The sequence below is a fragment of the Eretmochelys imbricata genome, chromosome 6 (assembly GCF_965152235.1).
Source record: "Eretmochelys imbricata isolate rEreImb1 chromosome 6, rEreImb1.hap1, whole genome shotgun sequence".
In the NCBI taxonomy this organism is placed as follows: Eukaryota; Metazoa; Chordata; order Testudines; family Cheloniidae; genus Eretmochelys; species Eretmochelys imbricata.
In genome coordinates this window covers 73,246,141-73,270,336 of record NC_135577.1, presented here as the reverse complement: position 1 = coordinate 73,270,336, position 24,196 = coordinate 73,246,141, and the positions used below count along the sequence as shown (strand labels likewise).

Here is a 24,196-nt window from a genome sequence, read left to right as displayed (position 1 = left end):
TTCTATGTCTGCAGCTGTGCCAGACCTGCTTCCTGTACTGGACCTTGCTCCCACCCACATCTGCTCCTGTTCCAGCCCCAGTCTCTACCTTTCTCTGAAATTTCTGCCTCCAGCCATTGGCTTGTCTTCTGGCTCCAGTTCCACCTTCCAGCTCTGCTTGGACCATTAGGCCTGAGTATTTCTCTGACCACTAGATTGCACTGCCTACACCACGGTGTGTGACAGTGGCAACCCAGTAAGCCACGTTCTGTTTGAGTGCCTGACATGTTCATTGGCTACAAAATCCCTTTGCTTTCTCTCCACCCCTGAAGCTCTTCCCTTGAGCTATGGGAGACTATTCAATGCACAGTTTGATCCTTTACCTAAAATGCCAGGGATAAAAAGAAAGTCATTAAAGTAGATCTGGCTTCCTGGCTCTCATTTGTCTGAGTGTGTTGCTTTAAAAGTTATTAATAGGGTAATAAAGAGATTAGGAACACAGGAAACACGCCTTCAGCTAGCTGGCTGCACTCTAACAAAGGGACATCAAGAGAAAACCACACTGATTTGCTGGTGGTGAAAAGAAAAGCTTATGCCTGACTGGTGCGGACGTCAACAATTTCTTACGTAATTAACTGAGCTCATCATATCAAGCACAGAGGCAGCCAGGCCTTGGCATGGGGGAGGGCAACCTTTAACAACATCTAATTCCTCTCAACATTTCAGTGGAGTTATTTGCTTTCAATTAACCTTTAGTTGTGACTGTTTTTAAAATTCCTTTTGGCATGGTAGTCGATTGTGTTTCTGCAGAGCATCTGTGTAACACACAGTCTCATAAAATGCGCTGCAAGAAGTCAATCCAAAACTGAAAGGAAAAGGAATAGTTTAAGATGAGATTTTTAAAAAAGGATTTGACTCAGTGGTTCAGGGGAAGGATGGGAAGATTGTTCCAGATAGATGGGGCAGCGTCAGGAAAGGAGTAACCACCAACTGTGGAGAGTCAGAAGTGGAACAGGACAGAAACCAAGAGGAGGAGTGGAATGGGCTGCTGGGAAGTAGGTGGATTTGATGTCAGGGAAGTAGGATTATGTTAGGCAGCTGTGGCTGCTTCTTATTACGCTAATCATAACCATCTCACTGTTATATTGTGTTTCTACTACCTCTTAGAGGTATCCACCTGTTATCTCTTATATGTAGATTGTAAAATCATGGGGGGCAGGGACTGCTTTTTGTTACATGTGTGTCTAGCAGTGCTTGAGTCCTAAAAACAGAAGTGCTGAAACACACTTCCAGTACTATCACTAATTGACAGTACTGGAACGCTACTCCAGCTCCGAAAGTAAGTGCTTGAATGGTGTTCCTGAACGTGACGTCAGGACTTGAGCCCTGGCCTGGGGTGTGTAGTGCCTAGCATGATGGACCCTAGGCACCACCAGAATAAAAAATCAATAATAATGAAGTCGGAGGGAGTGCATGTGTGGGGAGTTTTGAAGATGAAGACAATTTTGGAGAGGAATCCATTGGAAAGACGAGAGATTGGGGATGAGATGGTTCCCCATCCTGCAGGGAGCGAGTAGACTAGCTTTGTCAGTCTTTACACCCTGAAATTCAGAGAGCAGGGTTTAAGGAAGTACTTTATGAATTACAAGAACTGAGACAGTAAGTCATTTGGGTACAAACGAGGATTTCACAAGAGGCAAGATGATGGTAATCTGAATGATGGCAATGCAAAAAGAGGCTGACTAAGAAGAACGTATGAATTTGGGGCAGACTAATTCCTAGATATATAAACTCAGAAGGAAGTTAGGAATTAAACTGAGATTGATAGGGGATCAAGAAGACTTTTTTCCCCAGAAGAAGGACCTCAGCCTTTGTAGCATTCAATTGTAGGAAGTTACAGTGTAGCCAAGAGCTGACTCACAATGGGGAGATAGATGGGAGACAGATGGATTAGTGAGTGTGTCTCCTGTATAGAAGTGATATCCAAGCCTGAAGATAGCAATAAAATGTCTCAAAGGTAGGAGAGAGGTGAAGAAGAGAAGAGGTCTGAAGACAGAGCCTTGAGACACTCTGTAACAGAGGGACTGGTGAGAAATTGTAAAGCCTCCTTCCAAAATGAGGAGTCAGACAGATATATTCAAAGCAGGAGAAGAGTATGCTGGTGTCACTGACTTTTTGCTTGAGGTGCTAAAGAAGGACAAAGTGATTGACAGGATTGAAAGCTGAGAAGTTGAACACAAAAAGAAGAGACAGGGATGAGTTTATCATTAAATGCTAAGAGAAACCAGTCAGGAAGAATTAGTCAAAACTCTGCTTTTGTGAGAATTAGGGTCAATTAAAAATTAATTTTGTTGGAATTGAGATATTGCTTCCATCTGCTTAAACTCAAAGTCTATGAACCAGGAAAACCCTTGTGTGTTACAGAATTTCTAAAACAATGACAACTTATTTCTCCAGTTCATGAAAGGTTTACTATTGTAAATCAGATCTTATCATTATTCAGGTCCCTGGAACCTGGCTTCAGTTAGGGCAAAGTGCTCAGGTACCACAGTGACAGATGTAGTATAAAAACTAGAATAGAATAGGTGCTTGTGTGAAAATGTAACAGCCATTAACACATATTTTCCACAGATATAAACTGACATTGTGGGTGATGCTGGCATTCCAAGAAATAATGTTTTGAAATAAGGCGTGTCATAAGTTGAAGTTTAGGAAGTTGTCTATGTTAAACAAGAACAGTCTTGTTAATTTTTTGCTCCTTTCAGATCACAATAAAAATGCTTATTGTTTGCCAAATGAAAAAGAACAAATATTTCATTTCCCAGTTTCTAAAATGCTGTTACTAGTAATACAAAAATAAAATAATATAAAAAAGCAGGTGCAGTATAAAGTATGGCTTTATATTGTCTGTTTCAAGTGTACCTTTAAGTTTGACTGGACTGATCTTGAGCACTCTGCCCCAATTTAGATGATGAACTTTTTGTTGTCCTTGCCAGCTGGGGGTCTCGTGCTGAACTACAGTGGAATCTGCCATCCAGTATTTGGACTTGTACATCCATGTTGCATATTACTACAGCTGACTCATGAACAGAAAGGAGAACACTTCCCCTACTATGATGTCAATTGCCTCGGCTAGAAGTCAGATCATTGTTATTTCTGCTGCACAGATGCAGGATCTGGGTCCAGAACTTCCCAAATCTATATAGGTGCCCCTCAAAATGGTCCTCTTTTGGTAAAGCAAGAGTGAATTCTACCACCCATAGCATGACTGTTTAGGCAGCTGCACGGTGATCAGAACTAGCTGACAGCTTCAGATGCCTCCTAAATGAATTAACATTGCCCTTTTAAGAAGAGTCTACTGGATCTCCCTGTCCAGCTCAGCACTGGGGTTTCATTGCCCTTTTAAGAATCATAGAATCACAGAATATCAGGGCTGGAAGGGACCTCAGGAGGTCATCTAGTCCAACCCCCTGCTCAAAGCAGGACCAATCCCCAACTAAATCATCCCAGCCAGGGCTTTGTCAAGTCTGACCTTAAAAACTTCTAAGGAAGGAAATTCCACCACCTCCCTAGGTAACGCATTCCAGTGTTTCACCACCCTCCTAGTGAAAAAGTTTTTCCTAATACCCAACCTAAACCTCCCCCACTGCAACTTGAGACCATTACTCCTCGTTCTGTCATCTGCTACCACTGAGAACAGTCTAGATCCATCCTCTTTGGAACCCCCTTTCAGGTAGTTGAAAGCAGCTATCAAATCCCCCCTCATTCTTCTCTTCTGCAGACTAAACGATCCCAGTTCCCTCAACCTCTCCTCATAAGTCATGTGTTCCAGTCCCCTAATCATTTTTGTTGCCCTCCACTGGACGTTTTCCAATTTTTCCACATCCTTCTTGTAGTGTGGGGCCCAAAACTGGACACAGTACTCCAGATGAGGCCTCACCAATGTCGAATAGACAGGAACGATCATGTCCCTCAATCTGCTGGCAATGCCTCTACTTATACATCCCAAAATGCCATTGGCCTTCTTGGCTACAAGGGCACACTGTTAACTCATATCCAGCTTCTCGTCCACTGTAACCCATAGGTCCTTTTCTGCAGAACTGCTGCCTAGCCATTCGGTCCCTAGTCTGTAGCGGTGCATGGGATTCTTCCGTCCTAAGTGCAGGACTCTTCACTTGTCCTTGTTGAACCTCATCAGATTTCTTTTGGCCCAATCCTCTAATTTGTCTAGGTCCCTCTATATCCTATCCCTACCCTCCAGCATATCTACCTCTCCTCCCAGTTTAGTGTCATCTGCAAACTTGCTGAGGGTGCAATCCACACCATCCTCCAGATCATTAATGAAGATATTGAACAAAACTGTCCCAAGGACCGACCCTTGGGGCACTCCACTTAATACCGGCTGCCAGCTAGACATGGAGCCATTGATCACTACCCGTTAAGCCCGACCTTAAATCTAGCCAGCTTTCTATCCACCTTATAGTCCATTCATCCAGCCCATGCTTCTTTAACTTGCTGGCAAGAATACTGTGGGAGACCGTGTCAAAAGATTTGCTAAAGTCAAGGAACAACAAGACTTTCTTTACCCCTTGGACACCAGAAGGTTGTTTCCTTTCCCAGTAGACTATCGAGGATTTATAAGGGGGAAGGATTGAAGAAAGAGTTGGGGCGGGGGGGGTGTGGCTTGCTATGTAAACCAGTATGCAAATTGTTAGCTGAGCTTTTAGGTCAAAACAAGTCAATTTTTAAAAGAATTTTGAAAAAAACAATTTTAAGAGTTTTCAAAACTTTTAACCCTTTTCAGTTAAAAAAATTTAAATATTTTGTAACCTTAATTCTCTTAAATTATTTTTCCAGAAAGGTAATCTCACATGGGTGCTAATTTCTTCATGGCCTGTCAGGGCACCACTAATTTCTCTAGCTCCATCTATACCAGTGGTTCTCAACCTGTGGTCTGCAGACCCCTGGAGGTCCACAGACTATGTCTAAGATTTCCAAAGATTTCCATTTAAAATTGTTTAAGGGTCAGCAAATTAAAAAAGGTTGAGAATCACTGTTCTCATTTCATGTCATTTTCATCACTTTCATAGTTGCAATATCTGTAGCTATTGCACCTACAGTGGCAACACATCAGAAGGAGACAAGATTTCAGGGGGGGTTACTCATAATTGACTGAGAAAATCCCTCCCAACAAAAACTCTGAGATTAGGCAAATCTGTACTTGGCTTTGTTTTGCTTACAGCCATCTAAGGTCTCAGCTGTCTTTGGAGGGCCTTATGCAACTGAGTTTGACTTTACAAGAGTTTAAATGGTGATAGGTTGATCTTTCCAAAGCCTATTGAAGTCAATGGAAAGACTCACTGAGGGCAGCGTGGCTCTGGAGATAGAGCACTGGCTGAGCCTGCATGAGGAATGGACTTTATTTCTGGGTCTACCATTGGCTTGCCAGGTGACCTTAAGCAAGTCACTTCCTCTTTCTATGCATCAGTTTTCTCATGTGAAATTGGGATAATCACATTGATCTCCAGGGCTTAAATTCTCACAGAGTATTTCCTGGAGCTCTGGGCTTCAGTGCCCTGGGAGGGGGCTTCTGCCCCACAGATTTGAAAATATTTACCAGAGCTCTGCTCCAGACAGCTCCTGCTGAATTTAAGCCCTGCTGATCTCCTTTAGAGATCTTTGGGACCTAGGAATAATAAGCTCTATATTAGAGTTTTATTAGGGGTCAGCCCCAGTGATGAGCTGCCAAAATCTTAACAACGGGTTCCCTCCTCACTCCACGAGGGGGTCATTGCCCACCCCCGCCCCCCGGGACTCCTGCCCCATCCAACCCCCCCTGCGTTCCTTGACGCCCCCCGTCCCAAGACCCCTGCCCCATCCACCCCTCTTCCCTGTCCCCTGACTGCCCCCAGAACCGGGCAGGAGGATCTCATCGGCCACCATAGTGAGTGCCCACCCCACCCCTAAGAGCCAGAGGCACCTGCCAGGGGGCGAGGTGGGGAGTCCTGGCGGTGCTTACCTGGGGCAGCTCCCAGGAAGCATCCGGCAGGTCTCTCTGGCTCCTAGGGGCGAGGGAGCGTAGCTGGGGGGGAGCAGGGGGAGCAGTCGCTCCCCCACTGATCACATCAAAAGTGGCGCCTTAGGCGCCGACCCACTGGGTGCTCCGGGGCTGGAGCACCCATGGGGAAAATTTGGTGGGTGCAGAGCACCCACCGGCAGCTCCCCACCCTGCACCCGGCCCCAGCTCACCTCCGCTCCGCCTCCACATCCGCCCCTGAACACACCATCCCGCTCTGCTTCTCCGCGCCACCCCCCCCCCAGCTTCCCGCGAATCCGCTGTTCAGCAGGAAGCCGGGGAGGGCAGAGAAGCAGGCCGCGGCTTCCCGCTCAGGCCGAGGGTGGTGGAGGTGAGCTGGGGCGGGGAGCGATTCCCCTACGTGCCCCCCTCCCTCTGGGTTACCTGCTGCGGCGCGGGCGGCCCTCCTTGCGCGCCCCCCCCCAGCTCACCTCCACCTCCCTGGGCCTGAGCAGGAAGCTGCCGCTTGCTTCTCAGCCTGCCCTGGCTTCCCACTCGAATCAGCTGTTCACGCGGGAAGCCGGGGGGGAGGGGGTGGAGAAGCAGAGCGGGGTGGCGCGTTCAGGGGAGGAGGTGGAGGCAGAGCGGAGGTAAGGTGGGGCCGGGGGTGGGGCGGGGAGCTGCCGGTGGGTGCTCTGCACCCACCAAATTTTCCCCTTGGGTGCTCCAGGGCTGGAGCACCCGTGGAGTCGGTGCCTAAGGCGCCACTTTGGGCCAGTTAAATTTAGAAGCCCTTTTAGAACCTGTTATGCCTCCCGGAACAACCGGTTCTAAAAGGGCTTCTGAATTTAATAACCAGCTCCAGCTCACCACTGGTCAGCCCCCAGTAGAAGGGTGCCAAAATTGTCTCTCACCAAATTCCCATGGCTGCCAGGTTAGCTGTGATTTCCTCTAGCATTTGCTGGGATTGCAATTTGGCCCACGCACCCATTGCCATTGAGGCACGATAAAGTCAGCCATCCCCTGATAAAGAAACCCATATGGTAGGTATGTCTCACCTCTACCTCCCTTCTCCGGTGCTGGACAGCTGTGGCCTGCTTCTTCCCCCCCGTCTCCCATCTGGTTCTATATCTCTGTGGTGTTGCATGACCCCTACACTGCAGTGGGCAAGGCATGGTAGGTTGGGTGATGACACGTGTTATAAATATGAGCGTGAGGACACTGTGTACCAGCACGGCTTAGCTGACAGGGAGCTGAACACGGCGCCTCTCGCCTGCACAGCCGCGCTTGTCCTGCCAGCTGACATAATTCCGAACAGGCGCCATCCCCAGCCAGCGCTCACAGCCGCAGGGCAGCGCTGCAGGGCCACTGCGCAGGGCGGGATAGGGACCAGCAGCAGCCAGCCAGCCACGTGGGCAGGGTCGCGCCACGCCGCGGGTCTGTGCGAGGCTCGGAACAGCGTGGCACGTGGAGCTGTTGATATATCAGTGCCCATTGGTGGAATTCGGGACGGGGCGGGCGGGGCCGAGACAGCGGTCTGCCCTGCCCGACGCTGGCAGGTGGCTACCCGAGCGGGCGGGCATTGCCCTTTTAAGGATACTCCGCTCCTCCCTGTTGCCCCTTTAAGAGCCGCCCGTCGCCGCTCCTCCCCTTCCCGCGCGTGTTCCGCGCTGCGAAGCGGCCACCGGCACCGCGGCCAGGAGACACGGAGCGCGCGGGCCCCGCGGGCAGCGCAAAGCGCGGGGCTCTCGGCGGAGACGGGCCCCGCATCCCGGCGGGCGGCGGCGGCGGCGGCGGCAGCAGCAGCAGCAGCAGCCGCGGGGCCGGCAGCCCCTCTCCCGCGCCGGGGCCCCCGGCATGTCCTGAGCGGGGCCGGCTCGGCGCGGAGCCCCCACCACGGAGGGGGCGGTGGAGCAGCGGGCCAAGGGCCGGGCCCCCATGAAGGAGAAGGAGCCGCCGGCGGAGCGGGGCAAGCCCGCCACCTACACCGGGGACAAGAAGGCGCGGATGGCGGCCAAGACCAACAAGAAGTGGGTGCGCCTGGCCACGGTGCTGGCCTACGTGCTCTCCGTCTCGCTGGCCGCCATCGTGCTCGCCGTCTACTACAGCCTCATCTGGCAGCCGGTGCGCCAGCCGCGCCCGCCGACAGGGCCCAGCGCCGCAGCCGCCGGCCGGACGACGCCAGGGCCCCCCACGGAGCCGCACCGGGGAGCCGGCCCCACGGAGCCGCCTGCGCGGCCGGGTTCCGGCCAAGGGGCGGGCGGGACTGAGCGCGCGGCCACTTCGCCACCGCCGCGGGCCGAGCCCGGCCCAGCCCCCAACCCCACCGTGCTGCAGCGAGTGCACCGGAGCCACTGATCGCGGGGAAGCGGGGGCCGAGCCCGGACAGGGCGCAGCCCAGAGACCCGACCCGGGTAGGGGCACAGCGGCTCCCTCTACCAGCGACCGGCCTCCACCGACCCTGACTCGCTTCGCCTCCGCCTGGGGGCCACGGGACCATCGCCCCTCGCTCCGGGGTCTGCCCCTTGGGGACAGTGGCGCGGACACGCTGCCAGATGCTCTGTCTGGCCTCTTTGCCTGTCCATCGATTTGCGCAGGACTGGGGCAGGGCGAATTGTAATTATTAGTTTTTAATACGGTGTAAACGGTACTGGGAAGCCACAGAGAGTGGAGCTCAGGTATGTCAGCCTAGCTGAAATGTACCCAGATGCATTTCGTTTATATCTGTGTATGTATTTGTAGATATATATACACTCAGACGATGACTGTATAGAGGTGAGATATATGCTATGTAAACTACACAAAGAGCACACCCTGACTGGTTTTAAAGGGCTATAGCAGGAAACCAAGCAAGAAAGTTGCAATGATCCTGGCGGCTAAAAGATGCCTAAAGCCATACAGACCCCGTCAGAAGCGTGCATGTGACCCCCCCACCCTTTACTAAGTTTCTTTTAGTAAAGACAATTCCATGTTATGTTGGATTTCTAGACTGGGGGAGGGAAAGAATGCAGCGTATTTTTTTATTTGCTATGCTCATCAAGAGTGATTCCAGAGGACTGTCTTCTTCTTATTAGCACCTCCAGATCTATGGTTTTGGGCCTCCTTGTATGCTTCAGTAGGGCCTGGTTTAGGGGACAAGGTGCTTTTTTTCATTCCAGCTAGGATATTTCCGTTGAAAACCCTATTTAATATAAATGTAGTCACAAGTGAATATGTAGAAATCTACTTTTGATCTGGTAAAAACATTGAATTAGTCAGCAGTGTCTGCATTTGTGTTAAATAGGGGCTTCAATTAAAGTTTCCTAGCTTGATTTTTTTCATAGCACCTTTTCCCTTAATTAGGCATGGCTTAGGGAACTTTAACCATAGAGGCAAACATGAGTGGTAGGCATGGAAAGATAACACTTACACCAATAGAATCTTAGCTAGTATCTTTAGTCTTTCCTTCAAGAGAATTCTGTGGCTTAATTTTCCCCATCACCAGGGTAAGCTTTTCTCTTTGACTCTCTGTTGATGCTCTGTTCTTCTGTGTATGCCACTCTGTTACCTGTGAAATGATACTGGTGTCCAAATTTTTCACCACTTATAGGATCAACTGGGAGCAGAATATGAATTTAGAGGCTGTGTTCCATTGTTTTGGGAAAATAGCATTGTTTACTAATGAACAAACTTATTTAAAACATGTGAAAGGTAAATTGACTTGTTTACTATATTAAAATATTTTTTGCATATGAAAGTCTCTCTCCAATATGGCATTTTGGTTTTTTTGGGGGAACATAAGTGAAAACTACATATGTGCTGCTTTGCTGGGTGGGGATAGTGAAATTTCCACTGTTTTGGGTGCTTAACTCCATGTATGCAGTTATGAGTGATGAGTTTCCATTTGAGAGCTTGCTACATAAGGCAGCTGAAATGCTGTGTCAGTAGAAGCCCCAGGGCCTGGTCTCTTGCCAACTTAAAACTAACAAAGTTTATAGGCCAGTAATTGCGGTTTAGCCTCATCTTATGGCCAAGGTAGTGTCAAACAGCAAAACTTTCAAAGTTGATTGATATAATCTGACAAGTAACCTGTGATGGACAAGGCATGTTGAGTAGACTTTGGACCTCTCTTGGCATATCGGTAACTCCGTGGGGCCATTTTGAGAAACTATAAAATGCCAGGTTTAGCAAATTAGCAAAAAGAACTTGATCTTAATGATTACTAGTCTATTATTAACAAGTTGCAAATTTAAATCTGATTGCTTATGAGCCTTCGAAACGCATATGAGCAAGTGTATGACGTTTTGTAGTGTTCTGAACTGTCACCTTGCAAACAAAAGAACTTGGCAAAACCATTTAAATGTTAGGCTAATTCCACCATGTAAGCTATATCTGTATTCAAAAGACCTGTATATTTGGGGGGGGAGGGGAAGGGGAACAAAAATACATTGAGATTTCTGCCTAACTTGTATGCTTTAGACTGACTTTTAATCTTGCCAAACTTTTTGGGAACACGAGTGAAGATGAGGCATAGAGGAAAGGGACTTTGACTTTCTTTGTGGTCCATGTGGGCTTGGTGAATATGGGTGGGAAAGGACATTGTGTTTAACTTACCTCTGTGGACTGGGAGGAGGTCGGAATGCTTGTGGCTTGAATGGTACTTGACAGAAGAGGGAGAGTATAGTAGTTTTTGGTGGGGAGGAGACCAGGCACAGAGGTCAAACTTGCCTATGTTGGTAAGCATCTAGAAATAGAACTCTGTAATTATCTGCAGAGCAATGCTATCACAATATGCCTGACCCTGTGAATAGGTCATAAACAAGCAAAGAACAATTATTTCTAGTTTTTTATATGGGCTGTGGGGATGGGGAGATGGGGTAGCAGAGAGTCTGGCAGCAGCACTTTCACTTGTAGCCAAGACAAACAGTTCTGAGGTGTGGCTTCTAGTTCAGATTGCATTGGTTCTACAGTTTGGCTGTTTTCATTTGCTGAACCACTTGACCCATACCTGGACGTGAAGTTTGTGTTCGCCATTTCCTGCAGGCAAACCCAGAGATGTAAGCTCCAAATCCTGGGGAGGGAGATGCTTGTAATTCTTCCCAGTTATAGTTTTCATTAACCAGGGGCCTCTGTTAGAGATTACAGCTCTGCATGGGGTTGGAGAAGGATGATTATTTGAAATGCTGCCTGTGTGCTGGTTTGATCTGGGATTTGCCTTCAGTATTCTAAGGGAGATGGGTGTGGAAGAGAAAAAACACTCATTCCATGGTGCCAGTAGAGTTTAGACTGTGTTCCTGGGATTTGGCACTAAAAGCAGGCCAATAGGGCAAGGTTGGTGTAAGGGAATTTGCTTTTTAATTAAAAACCAACCCCCTCCCCCCAAAAACAAAAACAAAATAACCCTTCAGAGACAAAAAACAAGGACTAGATGCAAAAAGAAAAGGAGTACTTGTGGCACCTTAGAGACTAACCAATTTATTTGAGCATAAGCTTTTGTGAGCTACAGCTCACTTCATTGGATGCATACTGTGGAAACTGCAGAAGACATTATATACACAGAGACCATGAAACAAAACCTCCCCCCACCCCACTCTCCTGCTGGTAATAGCTCATCCAAACTGACCACTCTCCTTACAATGTGTATGATAATCAAGGTGGGCCATTTCCAGCATAAAGGACTAGATGGAAATCTACATAGATCAGAACTTCACTAATAGGAAGTGTCTGGCTGCTGCTCTGATCAGAAATTGCGGGGGCAGTCTCAAGTGAAACAAGGAATATATTTTGGAGATACATACACTTAGTATTTTCCTCTTTAAAAACCATTGCTCTCTGAAGATTAATAAAGTGCTGTTCAGTAAAGCAGACAGCCCATTTAATTCAATTCATTTCCCCTCCTTTGTGGCCACTTTCCAACTTGTCCTGTTACTGTGGAGAGATGCCCTGTACTCAGTGACAACTTAAAGCTCTTCATCTGTTCAGAGGCATTTACAGGAAAGTGTCTAGAGTATAGTACAGTAGTAATTTGCTCTATGAAATTGACCCATTGCTGACAATTCAGCTCCCCTGAACTGGTACTGAATATGGTTGAATTGCTATTGTACTAAATAGGACAAAAGCATCTTCAACGTCCTTGCATGAAGCGTGAATGAAATTTGTTCTTGTACAAAGAGTTTGTTCCAGTGATGTCCTGCTTGCTGGTGGAATAAGACTGAGGCAAAGCAGAGACATTTATCTCTGAAGCTGTTACAAATGGTTATTAGAGCATTCCATTAACTTTACTGCTATGCTACCAAATGTACAAAGAGAAAATGTGCAATTTAAAGCTTCCAAAGCAGCTTCTCAGTTTCAGCCTTGTCATAGATGATTTCCAAGACGCTGGTCATGATTGTCAGAGCAATTTTAGTAGCTTTAATACATTCATTTGCCTTTTTAAAAAGCTTTATAGATGTTTGAAAAACCTTCAGACAGGAGCAAGGAATCCGGATACCAGATTTAGAAGTTATCAGGTGGTACCCAGGATGCAATGGTTTCTTCATCTGGGAATGCAATGCAGTAATGAGGAAGTTCATAAGTCTGTTTGTCCTCTTACTGCTTTTGGTCTCTTGAGAGTTAAGAAATAAGACATTTTTCTGACTAGGTACCCTTAAGAATACTTAATTACTGAAATGACTAGTCAGAATTGGTTTCCATGTGCAAGCTAACATTTTCATCCAGAATTTTATGGATTTCTTAGGAAATGGGCTTACTGCACAAGGTGTAATACCTGGATTGCTAATATATTGGGTCATGAAGCTCTGGATTTACAGCCGTGCTGTGCTGTCTTTGGGCTGAAGCTGAGTCATCTGTGTCTAGAATCTCCTATTTTAATTCCTTAACTACATAGCATATGCACTAGCTTGTTCAATTTGACAGATTTTTTTTTTTAAAATCCATGCTACATTGTGAAATGATCTGCACAGCACTGACTCTGGCCCGTTATAATGCATTTCAACCTTTCCCATGCCACTATAAAGGGGAAAAAAAAATTAGTTGCGCAAATTAGAAAAGAACCATGCTGGTTAAAAAAACACTAGCAGGTCAGATTCGGCCTCAGACTTGTTTACATCTGAGGGGGAAAATATTACAAATCCTAAATTCCTGAGAACTTGTTCCTTGAAAATTTTTTTTAGAAATTCCAGTGGAATCAGTTTCTTTAGACAGCCATTTCTGTGCACTATTCCCAGCCCAAACACTGAAGTGGTATTATAGTAAAGGTTAAGGTCAGCTTTCTATTTAAATTCTAATGAATGCGAACTCAAGAGTGGAAGTAAGTAGTCTTATCTTCATTGCCCAAACTGAATTTCAGAGACTAAACATTTCAGCCATTCTGCTAAGTTAAATCGTAAAATGCTTTGTTTAATAATCAAATGTGGTGTAGCTAACACTATAATCTTCCAAATAGCCTTTTACCTTGCAGTGTTCCTTTTAAAAAATGTGGTGGTTATAAGAATGGGACTGCTGTTATCTCCTGACAAATCCTATTGTGACTTTTAATTTACTGAGTGTTGGTTACTGACACATTCAACATGGTAGTGTGAAAAACAGCTCAGGGGAGGAAACTAAACAGTTTTCTGTGTCCAAAGTTACAGCGTGTTCTTATCATACGTTGGCTTGATTTTTTGATCTCAAATTAGGAGATGCTTAGATAATCCCACAGAGTCTCAGTCTTCCCCCAGTTGAGAACAAGATGACTGCAGTGGTGGTGTCATGTCCAGTGTGCAGAAGAAGGTATGCTTAGTCAGAAGGTAGACAGAGCTGAGGTTGAAGAAAATAGAGCATAAGGTCAGCTATGAATGAGGTTGAAAGATGCAATTTTGAGGCATTTAAAAAGCCTAAATCCATCCATATTGACACTTGCTGCAGGAAGAAGACTTGCAAGGAACCATTCAAGATGAAAGTCCATTCTGTGCACTACCACAGCTACAGCATAGCCATCTGACTTGCTGATGCTGTTGGTTACTGACAGTCCTGCAATACTAATACAGCTATAGGGATTAAAGCTTTATTTTAGTCCTCCTCTTGTTTTAAGAACCTGTCAACTTTGTTCTGATCAAAGAATGTTTTATTGTTGTATGGAACAGAGAACAGATTTTTTTTATTATATCAAGTCTAGCTTGGTGCTGAAAGATGTATTTATAAACAGTAAATTTGATATGGTGACTGCTAGGAAGAATAAACAAATATCAAGTTGCCTCTAAATTGCTCTTCTAGACCATATTAACACTTTTTTTTCTTTTCAGGGACAACATCAGGCCATGTTGCTTTAGCCCCTAATTCTGAATGTATTGTGTTTTGTGGACTAGAGCCTTGATCCTTTTCTGTTGAGAAAATTCTGAAAGAGCAGTCACTTACTACTCTCATGGTTCTCTTCCAGGGAAAGAAATGGAGCCACCAGGACACAACTCTGTCAATGCCTGACATAGCCTACAGCCTGGTCAGCTGTATGAAAAGCAGCTGGCAAAACTAAAATAATCAATATGGTCACTAGGTGAAATTCACAGGCAAATACAAGCCTTCACTGCAGAGGTGGAGGGAGTTCCACATCAGAATATCCCATAACCTGGTGGCTAGAGCACTCACCTGAGAGGTGGCAGACCCTAGTTCAAATCCGTTCTTCCCCTCAGGTGGAGCAGGGACACTCAAATGGGGTGTCTCCCACATCGCTGGGGGGTAGCCTAAGCAGTGGGCTAAAAGTTACGAGCTGTGGTGGTTGCTGTGCCTCACTTATAGGGGCCAGATTTAGTGGGTAAAGTTTGGACACGCTTAGTGGATTGGGTCCTGCAGGTGAGTTAGGCACATACTGCAGTTGGGGGCAGCAGAGTGGAGGTCAGGGTTGTGAATCCCAGTAGGGCCTGATTCTGGGATTTAGGTGCCAAAAGTGTCAGGCACCTGAATCCTCTTGTGAATCTAACCTCACCTGCTTGTTACAGTAACCTGGTGTAACAGCTGTAGAAATCCCTATTTGAAGTCGATGATGGGTTTGTATGCAGCAACTGCGTGAGGGGAGTTATCTCCATAGGTGAATTGTTTAAACCATCATTGTTGTGCAGAGTCTGTTAAAGAAGACTATTGGCAGTTTTTTAAACAGTACAGTATTTCCATACTCAACACTAGCTCCGTGCCTGCGATTAGCTGTACGTAGGTCCCCTACTGTATAACTAAATAAAACACTGTTAGTGCTTACATTTTGTACTTTAAATATAAAAATGTTTTTCACTGAAAGGCATTTTAGGTTCAGGCTCATAAACCGCTTGCAGCCAACTTGTCCAGGGCAGAGAACTGGTGTGGAAAATCAGTAATGCTCCTTTTTACTATGAAATAACTTCTCCTTTTAAATAATACTCAGCATGTGTCTGGGGCATTGTTCTCACTAATCTGTGCAGTATCCCTCTGAAATTGGGTATTAACGTAGTCATAGCTGGGGTTACTGAGCTTGAGCTGCTGTCTAGCATTCTCATTTGCTTCCCCTGAACTAACAGACCCACAGGGGTTTATAGAATGACCGCCTGACCATTCCAGGTGAGCTGTGTAGGGGGGTGTCTTTCTCTGTGGGCTGTTTCACCATTGCCACCCCTAGTTTTCTTTGTCGGCAGATCTCGGAGGCAAGACTTCAGTACGTCAAAGCCTGAGAGATCGTTTTCAGTACTGGTTTTAACTGCAGTGCTTAGCTCACCAGGCTGGTGCTGAATCTTTCAAACTGTGGAAGTAACTATCACAAGCTGTTCTCTTGGTAGCAAGACTGTACTCCATCTGAAAGGGTCCCTGCTGTTTTCCCTCTAACTGGAAGTCCCAAAGTACACTGTGAAAGAATCACAGGGCTGTCAGCCAGTGTTGAGAGAAAACAAATACCTCTGTAAGCAGATGACTTAGAACAGTGGTTCCCAAACTTTAACAGACCCTGAACCCCTTTCACTAAATTATCAAATCTCATGAACCACCTCCTAAAAATGAATATTTCTAGGGATTTAAGTTTAAATTTCCTCCGCACTCCGTAGGGCTCCTGCTGCTGGACTCCGTTGACTGCCCTGGTCAACTGAGCTCTGGCTGCAGGTCCTGCTGACTGCCAGGGCTCGGGCTGCCAGCCCCAACTGCCCAGCCCTGCTCTCCCTGGGGCTTGAGCTGCTAGCCCTGCGCGGAGCGCTGGGATTCAGGTGGCTGGCTCCCCCGCTCACGGGGGCAGGGCTCGGGCTGCCAGCCGCAACTGCCCTGCCCTGCTCTCCCTGGGGCTCGGGCTGTCTGCCTTGCAACCGGGTCCCACCTGCTGCCTCCAATGCCCAGGGTCCCGTGGCTGCCATTAGTGAAATTTTTCTGGTGAACCCCCTGTAACATTCTGCGAACTCCCAGGGGTTTGCAAACCCCAGTTTGGGAACCACTGACTTAGAGTGACTGACTGCCCTTCACTTGCTTCTATAATATTTGTGTTACTATTCTTGCAAGCAGAAATGAATGGCCTTTGTCATCAGCATGAAGAGATCCAACCTCGGTTTACTAAGTAGGTATTAGGCTATGTAATCCCTGCAAACTTCCCATGAGCTCGGTTAGCCAAGTCAGAGCACAGAGGAGTGTGGTGGCTCATATATTTCCTTAAAATAATATGTAAGTTTTTTGTTTTTAAATAGTCTTGACTTGCAAGGCCAGGTATAGGATAGAACTTGTGGACATGGGCCAAATTCTTAGTAGTGATTCACAGTGAGGTTGAGGAGTCTGTTAAATGAGCTGGTGTTAACATTCCTACCAAGAGTAGGATGGACTTGGGAAGACTAATGTGGAGGGCAAGAAATAAAATTCCTATCCAACTCCGCTGCTGCTCCTGGTAGAGAAGCCAAAGGTTACGACTCCCTTTCAAAGACCTTTCCAGCCATCCTCAAGAGAGAGAAATGGTAACAAATTGGAACTTTGTCTTTTCCTCCTTACAACTTTTATTTAACAAAAATAATCCTTACACTTCAATTTTTCAATCACCTCCACCTTCCCCTATATATATAACCCTTGTACAGAAGAAATAAATAGTAGTCATGATTCTCCAACAATTGGAACAAACTGGTTTTAGACAGAATGAACATCCTGTACTTAATTAAGGAAACTTAATGTTAATAGCATGGACCATCGGACAGTACGTTCCATGAAGCCCATTATCATGTTCCTCCGTATGCACTACTTATTACATGCTAAATTATGTGAGCTTGGGGGAAAGAGAGGAAGAGGGTGAATTAAACAGCAGTTTTTCCTGATGCTGAATTTAGCCTAGCACAAGATGCTAAGTGTACCACAATTGAAAGTGAACTCCTCTCTTTAGCTGTAGAAGTGGGGTCAGGAAGCAGTGAAACTTTTGCATACTACCCCACCCATGGTGCCTTAATTCTGACTTGGAGAAACAAGCTCCAGGAAGAAGGGAATATTTTGGTTGTGAACCTTCTGGGAATTGGACCATCTCCTTTTTACATAGGCTACCAAGCTATATACTGCTAATTATTTTAAAATTCCAATCTGGTTCAAAGTGAGGTCAGGGTGCTAGATATAAATGAGTTTATGACCAATTACTGGTCCCCTGATCCAGCTGCTCCTCCAACCCAGTATCTCATGGGATGTGGAAATTCACCCTTTAATGAGCTAGAAGAACTTCCAGGAATTGAAGCAGTTTTATAACCCACTTTATCTGTAACTTTAGCTCTAAACTGCAGGAAAATTGTTTCTAATAAAACATGATTATAGCATGCGATCTTCTGCTCCTTCTCTTGCTAACAGCCTCAGGATGGGTCAGTGAACTATCACAAATTTGGCACACAGAAGAGATTGCCTAACTCTGTCTTCTTGAGTGAAAGCCAGCTGAATGCATTGGCTCTGAATTTCGGGGAAAACCAGAACATCTCTCTGTGAAAATATTAGTTTATTAAAACAGCATTCCAGTGCACTCATGCCAACCTCATCAGTAAAGCAGTCTGTCATTTGGGTTAGCAACACTTCTTGCAGGGAAACCAAATAAATCTCCATGCACACATCCACACACACATTCACATCTCCCTTCAATGGAAAGGATGAAACTGCTTCACATCTCAGGGCCAGGTTTGAAAATGAGGACAGTCCCCCTTCTCTGTAAGTCATCAGCCTGAAAGTATGCAATGTAATCTCTCAAGCCCACTTCCCATCTTTTCTTTAATTGGATGACATTTTTGAGCCAGGCCCTTAATGTAAATTAGAATGTTTCTGTTGAAATCAATGAAGCTATTCTGATTTACCCTAGCAGAGGATTAGTCAACTTCTCATGAAAGGTGTCTTGTCTTAAGGCTAAAACAAAAGAACCTAATGTGGCAGATTCCTGGAAAGTCACTACTGTATCTTCTTATGCAAGCAGAAGGCTTTGGAAGGTTAAGAGAACAGAGGGCGTTGTTCGGAAAGTGAAAGGATCTCAGAGGAAACCTGGATGTTCAACCCTAACTAGCCCAGAAGTCTTTACACAAATGTCCTCACATGTGCTAGCAAATTCTTGGTGGGTTAGGTAGACAAGGAGGATTACCATGTTTGAATGCCCCTTCTAACCCTGTCTGGTGCATGTGATTTTAGGTGCCATTAGCTCACTTGACCAAGTAGGTACCAGTTGCTACTGGATCTTAAGAAGCAGACCTGGCACTTTGCCAGAATCCCTTCAAATGGCACTCATATCCATTCAATCCAGTATCTTACTCAGGAAAGCCTAATCTCCACAGAGTTAACGTGCTGCCTGCCACTTGTGCCTGCTAAATCCAAAAGGAGGAAATGGTGACCTCCTTAATAACACAGTGGCACCAATGAGTCATTCTGAGCCTTTCAAAATTATCCATGAATCACAGTGTAACTCTTTAACACTCTACCTCCTCAATGCCCCATTGTCTACCAGATGACAGTACGACAGTATGTTCTTGCATCCTTGCCAACTCTTCAGCCATTTTGAGGCTCTAGTATAATCCACCTTACCCAACACCCTTCAATTTCTCAGCCACCTACAAAACTACACTTTAACACCACCCCATAAAACCTATCTCTTCCATCACCCTTTCTCATGAGGAGACAGGAACCCCCTCCCTACTACCTTCTAATCTGGCAGTTGCCCATATTAACTACAAAGCTACAAGATAAGCACTCCCCATAAACCCTTAAACACTTCTATCATGCTTTCTGGAGGGTGCAGTATCATGTCAGCCCTTAAGCAGAAGGGGGGCGCTGAAAACCAAACCTCAGTTTTAAATAGAATTGGTTATTAAATAAAATAAAGTGCATACAGTATATAAGTCATGGCTTGCCACACACTCACAATGTAAGAAAAACAAATACAAAATAAAAGTGACAGTGTTTCATCTTCTCTTCCCTCTGGCCTTGAGTTGTAGATTTCTCTGTCATTTGGCACAGAGACAGGTACTGAGAGGTGATGCCAAAATTGTGAACAGTCAGTTTCAGGGAGGTGAATGGCTACTGACCAGTGAGATCTAGTTTGTGGTGAATGTTGATACTGGATGATGAAAGGTGAAGGCCTGGTGCCCAAAGTTGATTTCATACAAGCTCTGAGAGTGAGGAGAAGATTGTGCTCAGCTTCCTTTCTCATCAACCACCCCTTAGCACTTTGTCCTGGAAAATCAAAACAAAAAAAGCCAGAATTATCAGCCTGCAGAGAACTGCTGAGCAGCAAATTAAAGTGTCTACCTAGTGCTAATGTGATCTTCCTGCATAGATAGGATGTCCACAGGATTCCAGCATAATTAGGCTGGGAAGGATTAGAGTTTATTGGGAAATGTCCGGAAATGTCAATTTCACTGTACATACACAAACCAATGAAAAAATATTTCCATCAATAATAAAAATTTACAAATAGGCAAAGTATGAAAAATGCTGCTTGAGAACTTATTAGAGTCTGATTTAAAGATGTTTGCTTTGTATATTTTGGCATTTGATGTTGACAATTTGTGTTTTAATGGTTATAAAGTTTTAACTTTTTGAATCTGTTTACTATCATTAAATAGTTATTGTCTGACCTCTGCATAATTTCCCACAACTGTGAAAACTGAAATAGAAAAAAATAGAAAAGATGCTTATAAATAAATGTCAAAAAAATTATGTGTCAAAATTATATATATATAAAAATATGTAATCCTGTCAAGCCTAAGCCTCATCTACCTGGAGGCTTAGCTTCTAGATCTAATGGCAGCAGCAGACACCAGGGGGATAAATGTGGTGTAAATATCTAGGTAAAACAAAGAGACTGAATCCTCCTTTTTCCGATAAGAATACTCTACCTTTCTGTCTTGATCAGCAAGAGCTAAATATCTTCACTACAGGGACTATGTCTTTGTATGTACTTGTACAGCACCTAGTACAATGGGGATTGGGGCCTCTGGGCACTACTGTAATATAAATAGTAAATAATAATAAAAAATTCAATCCCATGAGGTTCATGTGGTTTGGTGTTGAAGCAACAAGTGTAGATGAGGAGGGGTATATCAGCTATTTTCTTTACTGAACTTAGAATTGTGTTTCCCATGTGCTAGACCCCTTGGCCTGTAGCAGCCTCCAGACCTAGATACATTGATTTTAACAAGGAAAGACAATTTTTCTTTTCCTTCGCTGGCTGCTCCAGTGCCCATCAGAGTTACTGAATTAGCATTTTCAGACATCTGTGTTTAAATCCATGGACCTGCATTTTTCTGACGCAGATTTCAACATCCAATGTGCACAGGAAAGAGTGGGGATGACAGAAGGAGGGATATAAAAGGAGACAGGCATGTGAACTCCCATAAAAGGAGAGAAATAGTAACCTTTGGACAAAAAAAGGAAAGACACTGAGAAGCATTTAAGAACATAGTAATGCACATTGGATAAGAGGCTACACATTAGTGATTTGTAATGATACCTTAGATACTGAAATAAACAGTTACTAAATCTAATCAGAATTTTCAAAACAGTTCTTGCAAACACTTGTCACTGTTCCCGTATCTACATTCAGTGAGTTGTGTTGGTCTCTCTCTCTCTCTTTCTCACAATGGGGATGTCACTTTAAATGATGCAGCAGTGTGCTTCCCAGCAGGGGCCAGACGTAAGGGTGGAAAACTTGGATCCTATTGGAAAGGGTTGGAAATTGGAGATTTTCATAGTTGTGTTTGTGACACTGTAAGTTCTAGCTCTCTCTTTCTTTTGACAATTTTTAGTAATTTAATAGATGATTGTATCCAGTTAGCCAGTTACAAACAAACAAAACCCAGCCATTTTGAAAGCCCCTTGATTTCCAGTGCTTTCAAGTACGATCTGAATTCTCTCTTCTGTTCTGTAGCATCAGCCTTTCAAAATGGCCACGTTCCTACCATTTGTTAACTATTCTTTTTTACTAAAACACTGACTTTTTAAAAGTTATTTATTCATCTTTGTAATTCAACATAGTAATTAGTAGAGACATGCAAATCTGCTGTTATCCGCGGATATCCACGGACCATGTTTGCAGATCGGATGCACAGACAAATTTTGTATTTGCGCAGGGCTCTAGTGATTAGGGTGAAATGATGGAGTGATTAAAATCACTCAGTTTCCCCATCTGTAAAATGGGGAACATGTTATTGGCTTCCTTTGTAAAGTGCTTTGAGATATAGGGATAAAAAGCACTACATAAGAGTTGGGCATTATTACATTACAGTGCATCTTATCTTGCTTGCATAACCCAACACCTGGCTGGTAGATGCAGCAGGTCCTGTATTGGCAGAACATGCTCCCAACAGGTTCTCTCTTTGCATGAGCAGAGACTCAGGAAGGAGATATGGCTGTGAGCTGTCTCTTTCTTTTTTCTAGGGATGCAAGTGTCAGAGGTGCTAAATATGACAAATTTGTGTGCATCAGCCTCAGGTGAGTCTTGGTATTGGATTATATTTGGATTTATGGCTGTGTATAGCACTCATGCACTTCAGATTTTCCAACCCAGTTGAGTTTGGTTTTGTGTTGAGAGTCACTGAGGCTTTTGGTCGTGGGAGACTTTGACAGCCATGCCAATAAGAGATTGACTCAGGACCTCATGGTTGACTACAATAAAAATTCTAATGCTATCATAGGTAGTTTCTGACTAAGCACACAAAAGTGCCTGCCTTCTTTTGAACTGGCACTGAAAATACACAATGTGGTGATATTACCCTTGTCACAGATAGGCCATTACCTCCTTTGGGCTGAGATCAGGGCGTATCCTTTATTTGATCAGGTTAGAGGACTTATTTTATTGACACATCCTTGGCGATAGTTGGACCCACAAGGTTCCTGAATCCCTAGGTGAAAATTCTGTTCTGACAGTGAACCACTCAGCTGATTGGTTTTGTGAAACATCATATAGTAAAACTCAGAAGTAATGTCTAAGAAGTGTAAGTTGGATACTCAGATTTCCTCCCTTAGATATACCCATTTTAACAGTAGGTAAAAGTGTCTAAGGTAGTGTAACTTACACACCAAGGAGTCAGAAGACAGTGTAAGTTAATGTATGTGGCTTTTTATACCTTCTGGCTCCTTGGCATCTAAATCACACTTAAGACACTTATCCATCAGTAAGTAGATCTAAGGATGCCAAAGAGGGTGTAAGGTGGTCCAGTTTACATATCCTTATCATCTGAATGTAACCCTATGTCTGTCACTAATAATTCAGTAGCTCCTAGATGTTTCTTCTCTATACTCTGCCTTCATAAGTTATCATGATGTATCAAAGAAGCAATAGGGCAGATTTTCAAAAGTGCTGAAGATATGTAGGAGCACAAGTCCCACTGAAAGACCTGTGCTCCTAAATCTCTTAAGCACTTTTGAAAACCTTCTCTTAAATGGCTTGTCTAGCTCTGTATTTGATTGCTGCACTACCTAATTCTGTTGGAGTACTAAATCCTCCTACTCTGCTGTGCAGCACACTGTGCAGGGTATGTTTCTGGAATCTGCAGTACTCCATAATACACTGCATGCGAGTGCAGGTGAATTCAAAACTTGGGTGGCATTATCAGGGCCCAGCCCTGAAGCCAGCATTACAGCAGGCAGGGAGGAGAGCCTCATGCAGGTTGTCTGGAACATGGGTAGATGGCTACAAGGGCTACAAAGCCCAGGAGAGTTCTGCAATGGGCACTGCTCAAGCCAGTTACTTAGGCACCCCCAATTTATCACACCTCTGAAGGCTGATGGCAGTTGGTCTCCTTTATTTCCTATGGGTCCACAGAAAACCGAAGCCCTCTCTGCTAATGTTTCTCTGAATTTATTTAGAAGAAGTGTCAGTTTCTGCATACATTGCTTGAGGCTGTAACTTTTAGCATTGATTTGCATCAGAAAAGTGACCACCTATGTCCTTTTCAATCCTGCAGCATACAGGGCTTTGGCTGCACAGCTCCCATTTACGTCAATGAGAGCTGCGAGGTCAGATCCCTGTCGCTGCTTTGGAAACTCACCCCCAGCTGCATTTACTCTAAAAGGCTAAGCTTAATTTTCTCAAGAGAATTGAAGGAAAGTTTCTGTGAGCGTTTTTTGCATCATTTATTTCTCTGGGACTTTTCAGGGGATTCCAGGCCTGCACTTTGGGTAAATATTTATTTCTCGTTCCTTGATGCAGAGGACGAAAGGGCGCTCTGTACAGCCTCTCCCCCTGAGCCGGGGGTATGGTTTGAAGGTGGGGGATATTCTTTGTACTATGCAGGAAATTAAACAGACATTAACAGCTGACATTGTGAGATCCCAGTGGCTAGCCTTGTGCCTGAAGGTGAGTGCTGCATGGAGCTGGTGTTCTGTCAGGATGTACAGATTGTTTATGCTATGGGAAGTTGTATGTTGGTGTTAAAGTTAATGCCACTCCAACAAAGGGCGTGTTAAGGGACAGATGGAAGCCCCCTCCAGAGTATCTAGTGTCACTCATACTGCTAATGTCTAAAGGATGGTGGGTGGAATGGGGCCTCCATTCAATGGCCTAGAGTTTTTCCAAAAGAAGTTTATCCTTCAGGGAATCTTCCTTGGAGTTTTAGATCCCCGATGATCTCATTTATGCCAACTCTGCATTCTTCCTCTGGCCTAAGCTCCACACAACAGCCACCATCCTTCTGCTGAATGGGACCAGCTGGGGCTCCTTTCAGAGTCATCCATCAATGTCATTCCTTTAGCCATGGAAGGGGTCACTGAGAGCTCACAGGACTAGTTCTGGGTGGGAACCAGATTTTCTAT

General features: G+C 45.0%; 1 protein-coding gene across 1 annotated transcript; it reads left to right on the top strand.

Moving 5' to 3' along the window:
• The first annotated feature begins 7,663 nt into the window (after nt 1–7,663).
• On the top strand, nt 7,664–9,725 carry INAFM2 (InaF motif containing 2). The gene has a single exon (XM_077818895.1). It carries the CDS (start codon nt 7,934–7,936, stop codon nt 8,351–8,353), a length of 420 nt encoding a protein of 139 aa, XP_077675021.1. The 5' UTR covers nt 7,664–7,933; the 3' UTR covers nt 8,354–9,725.
• The last annotated feature ends 14,471 nt before the right edge of the window (nt 9,726–24,196 follow it).